Here is a 5,614-nt window from a genome sequence, read left to right on the forward strand (position 1 = left end):
AATTAGCTGCAAATATTAAACTGGTTCTTGTTAAACCAAATAGTACTGGTTTAAAGTATGTACTACAATATTTCTTTAACCTTAAAATATCACTGTGCTACAGCGGAAACCAGCCCAGGATATGTATGCAAAGTCCTGACTGATTTGAATTGTCATAGAACTGTCGCACAGTGCATTTAAACCCCCATTTGACACACTAAATTTTAAATACTTGCATTTTACAAATTTTCCATTGCAGATTGGGAACGCGAAGCCGTCTCCAAGGCCGAAATATTACGTCTCATATATCAAGGTAGATTTCTACATTGCAATGTTACATTAGGAGCACTGGGACTTCCGCTAGGCAAAACGACTGTAATGCATTTAGTGCCGCGTGATAATTTGCCAGAACCCAACTCGCAAGGTAAGTGGATATGGATTGGTATCTACAGTTTTATTGATTTACTGAATTTTTCTTACGAAACTAACAAAAAGCTTCAAATCTCCATATTTAATTAATTACAATCCAGTAGGCTGTGTTCGGTCGAAAGGACAAATCTCCCAGCCGCACGGCCACTGGATTTTCTGTTGGATGTCAGCCAGAGCGGAAAATGATTAAATTTAGGATATAAAAAATTATTATCCAACCATATTGCACATTATTTGATTTTATCGAAAAAATTCTTTCGTTTTAATCTTCTTGCTTATCTCGGCCAAAGAAGTTCTCTCGCTAGTCGATTTGAATGAAATTGTTTAGACTGAACATATAACAACCGAAAAAGTTTGAATGTGATACAGAACTCGAGATGAGTGAGTCTTAAAACGTAACACGTTTAGTTCTTGGGTAATTCTCCTTATTTCTAGAGAGATCGGCAGCCCCTACGATAGTTGTAAACTCTTTAGGTTTTTTAATTTGACGTAAATTCGGGGGTAGTGTGTCTTAAACCCGTATCAGTAGCATCTTAAAAAATATTTGCTTATTTTTAGAAAAATTAAGAGTTTACTTGACAGCTGTAAACTCCCAATGCTTTAAGTTGACATAAAATTCGTGATCAGCATGTCTGAAGACCTAATCAGTGGCAGTTTTAAAAATATTGTCGTATTTTTAGAAAAATTCACCGTCCATTTGACAGCTGTCAAATGTTAAGGTTTTAATTTGACATAAAATACGTGATCAGCATGTCTAAAACCCGTGTCAGTAGCATTTGAAAAAATATTTTCTTCTTTTTAGAAAAATTAACAGTTTTTTTTTTGACAGCTGTCAACTGTCAAACTATAAATTTTATGGCATATTCGGATTAAGCATTACAACAAGATAACGATCTCGCAGTTTTATTATAATCGTAACAGCCCTTCTAATTTTTATAAAATAATAACAAAAAATGTTAACTTTAAAAACCTTACAAATATTTAACAAAAATCACTGCTGGCTCAGTTTTGCACTTGGGAGATTTTTTCGACTATGCGCGTAAACCACAGAAGGATTCTACGCGTAATTCTAAGCAAATTTGCCAAAGAAACTATGGGTCTAAAATCAATTTGGAGTTTGACAAATTGGAAAAATAGGTTACTTAGCATTTTGCTGTAGTGTCGTAAAGAAGTGCTTAAATTTTGTATAAAAACTTGCTATAAGGGGTTTTTTCGTATGAGGAATCCATTTCAGCGCTTATATTTTTCCTAAACCTTCCACCAGAGGGCGCAACAGTGAAAATTTTCACATTTTCCTCGAAATAGTTTCACACGCGCATAGCAAAAAAAAAATTGCCCCGCCCTAATGTACATGTTTCATATTCGAGAAAAGCACAAAATCCCTCTTTCAAATAAAACATTTTATTCTATGATTTATCATACTTGCATTTTTTAATTTACTCCTTTTTTTCAATGTTATTCTTTGTCTGGACCCTTAAAATTCAGTCTGGCCCGGGAAAATTAAATCCCCTCACCCCGTTTTTCGACGGTCTTGGTGATCGGTTCAAATATATTTAAATCAGAAACTAAATTCATCGCTTAATTTAAGTAAAATTTTGAAAACGCACTCGAATGTTTTTAAAACTTGAGTAACAAAAATATTTTCTTTATCTTCCTCTTACAAACAGATCAAAGACAAAAGAGTAAAGGAGGTTCCAGTAGATGCTGTTCAACGACATGCTGTATTTTGTAACTAAATTAGCCAATAGCAAATAAATTAATTTAAATATATTATAATTATAATGCATACAAAAGAAAAACAAAAAAAAAAACCGAAGAAATATATTTTCTAATAATTGAAGTTAAACTCAAATAAGCGAGTATAGTTTTAAATCAAAACTAAATAATATAAACAAATATGAAAATGAGAATATGAGTATTTGGTAGAATGTTTCAAATGTGAAGATTGTGAATCCAAGTAAAGTAGTTGGCAAATTTTTAAAATAGTGAAAATTAAAAAACAAAATTAATTTAATTTAAAGTGAAAAAGATAATACGGAGCAAGTCTTAAAAAAAAAATAATTTAAAAAATAAATAAATAAACAAAAAAGCTGAAAACTTGTGAGAAGCAGTTATTAGTACATTTAAGTGTAGGGGTCTAAGGAAACTTAGAGGTTTATAGTTGTCGACCGGAGAAGAAATTTGTGCAAAAGGGTTTAACATAAATAAACATATGTATAGTAATAAATAATATAACATACTTACTTACTTATATATATATATATAAACATATATATTTACATTCAAAATAACGTGTACTTGTAGATATAATATTTATGTTAATAAAATTAAGTAGTGAATTATAAACAAAGACAGAGTTTATGAAATTCAATTGCATTGACTTGAGTTTAGTTATACTACTCTTTGTATGTATGTATGTATATTAGGCCGTACCACCTTTCAGGCAAACGAAAAAGTGCGCCGCACACCGCTGAGTCTAAAGACCTTTTGCAAGGCAATTAAAAAAAAAATATATAAAAAATTGTTTGGCCAAACCTTTATTGTGACACCAAAATTCGGCAATAAAAACAAATTTTTAAAATAGTTCTGCTGAAATCATCGAAATATTTCGTTAACAATAGTTAAATTATTTTTGGTGAGCTTAAATTTAGTGACATTAGGGTGGTACGTTAAGGTGATCAGACTGGAAACGCTGAAGGTATAAGGAAAATTTAAAAAGGCAAACCCTACGTTCGAAAAAAAACCGAAATTGTCTTCGAATCAAAATACTTCCCTGGTAAAAGTCACTGAGAACTGGTATGTAGGTACTAGAATGGGGTACTCGATTTCAATGAGCTTTGGAACAGAAAACTTGTCTGCTCGAGACAAAATTATTGATAGCTACATATCTCTATTTTAAGATCCGACTGTAAATGCTGAAGATATGTGGAAAAATGTAAAAGGGCGACCCCTACGCACGGCAAAAAAAAAACAAATCTTTTTCCGAAACTTCCTAACAAAAATACTTTAGACTCAGGTGTGTGCGAGGAACTTTTTTTCTGGTATGGCCTAATGTACATATGTACGTATGCATATGTATGTATGTAACATAATTTAAAAGTTGAATGGAGAATGCAAATTGCTAACAGACGGCTGCGAACTGCGTGCTACGAGTGAAAAATGAAAAATGTGTAGTCAGAGGCAGAGGCAGAGTGGCAAGTTGTGTAAGAAGAAATTGAATTTTGAGATTGCGTTATTCCTTCCATTTAAAATTGAGTTGTTATTGTAAAGTGTTTGCTAGCTAAATTTTACTTTAAATTTACATTTATATACAATTTACCGTTACACTCGAGCTATATGTGATTGATGATTGTTTGATTGGTTGTCTATTTAAAGCCGCATTGAAATGCAAATGTGAAATGCAAAGGCGTATAGAAAATGGAAAATGGCATAAGGAATAATATGGCAAATAAAAACAGGAAAAAAAATCCATTCAACAAATCTTCGCAGGCATAAAAAAGAAAGTTATGTAATATAGAGCATAGATTTTCTATATATGTATGTATTTATATATATGCATTAGGGCGGAGTTGTTCAGAGCGAAATTTTCGAAGAAAGTGTATAGCAAATTCAAATTCTACGATTATCTTCTTCTGTACAAAAATGACATACAAACTATATACCAAAAATGACGTTTGACCCTCCCAATTTTTAAAAGAAAAAGCAATATGTCGTAGCTTTATTGGTCAAAATTTATTTTTCACTGTGCCAAAAAATTTTAAAATTGCAATTGGTTTTGTGAAGTAGTTTCTTAAATTTGTAGAAAACACAAAATTTTTTCAAATGTAATAATCTGATGTTTCTTTTAAAAATTGGGAGGGTCGAACGTCATTATTGTCATAAAGTTTGTTCACCATTTTCGATTAGAATCGAACGTAGAATTCGAATATGCCATACACTTTTTTCGAAAATAAATTACTCCGCCCTAATGTGCGTACATATGTGATTACGTGCACATACATTTGTGTGTATTAATTAAAATTGTTATTTATATATTCTACATATTAAAAATAGTTTTTTTTTCATAAGCCAGCATAAAAGAGCATTCAGAAGATCGTCGTATGTCTTTCAATTTTATAAATGTGCGCGGGTATGTATGGATGTAATTGAGGAATGTGCAAAGAAACATATATGTAATTAGAATAATTCAAACAAAAAACGTGCATACATGCTTAAACAAACAAAAATCCTACTAGCCACGTGAAAAATGAAGCCGCTCTAATTTAATAAAAACAAAAAAAAAAATTTAAACAAAAAACAAACTGAAGGCAAAACAAAAATATTATGACATTCACACCCAGTACAGATACATACCTACATAATTGCAATGCAGATATACATATATATGTATGTATGTACAATGCTTTAATGACGGCTATGTATGCATGTATTAAGTATAAAAAATCAGGAAACATCATGTAAAATAAAAAAGAAAACACAAAAAATTCATTAAAAAAAAAACAGTTTAACCATAGTCAAAAATGCTAAATTATTGCTAATTGCGGTTTACAGTTACAAAATCAAAATAATTTTTATCGAAAACCAAGCAAATTTAAGGTACTCCAACTTAAGAATTGTAAAAAATGTGTGAAATTCTTTTGAAATTTTTAGTCAAACACCTCAAGGCAATTTTATTTATGTAACACCTTAAATACCTTGGCATATTAATTAAACAAAATATTGTTTGAATTTCATATAAATTAGGGTGGTCCTTAAAAATATGAAAATCTAAAATTTTTATGGCACACCTACATATTTAAATTGCTACTCAGTAAATTGAAAATCACACTGACTTATCGTATATAGTTTTTGTTGTTTTAATAATAATAATAATATCCCAACGGTTTTTACCCTCCATTCCCGCCCATCCGCACGAGGGGTGCAGTCCGCATGACGTACGGAACCAATATTTTAAATTTTTGTGCCGAGTCACGATAGGCAGGAGTTTGTTAAGTGTCGAGATCTAAAACTGTTCAGCTACAGAACAAAATTCATCAGCTGATTTTATGTATTTATGTCAATAATTCACTTATTGAGAGAGGAGAGTATCGCTTTCTTAATGCTGAAAAGCGGATCTGATATATCAAACGTGCTGGAATGAGAGTTAAAATCCTGGCATAAGCAACGGAGTGGGTCGTGCAATTCAAAATTGGTTTTACAAGCTTTC

At 31.2% G+C, this 5,614-nt stretch overlaps 1 protein-coding gene across 1 annotated transcript; it reads left to right on the forward strand.

Moving 5' to 3' along the window:
- Positions 1-238: 238 nt before the first annotated feature.
- On the forward strand, positions 239-2,850 carry LOC118755723 (ubiquitin-like protein 3; the record flags this gene model as incomplete). The annotated part of the gene is given in 2 exon segments (XM_036490546.1): positions 239-403; positions 2,076-2,850. Coding segments are annotated over 2 exon segments (230 nt in total), but the record flags the coding sequence as incomplete, so codon positions are not given.
- Between the last annotated feature and the right edge of the window lie 2,764 nt (positions 2,851-5,614).

The sequence above is a fragment of the Rhagoletis pomonella genome, unplaced genomic scaffold (assembly GCF_013731165.1).
Source record: "Rhagoletis pomonella isolate Grant_MI unplaced genomic scaffold, Rhpom_1.0 Rhpom_scaffold_07128, whole genome shotgun sequence".
Classification (NCBI taxonomy): Eukaryota; Metazoa; Arthropoda; class Insecta; order Diptera; family Tephritidae; genus Rhagoletis; species Rhagoletis pomonella.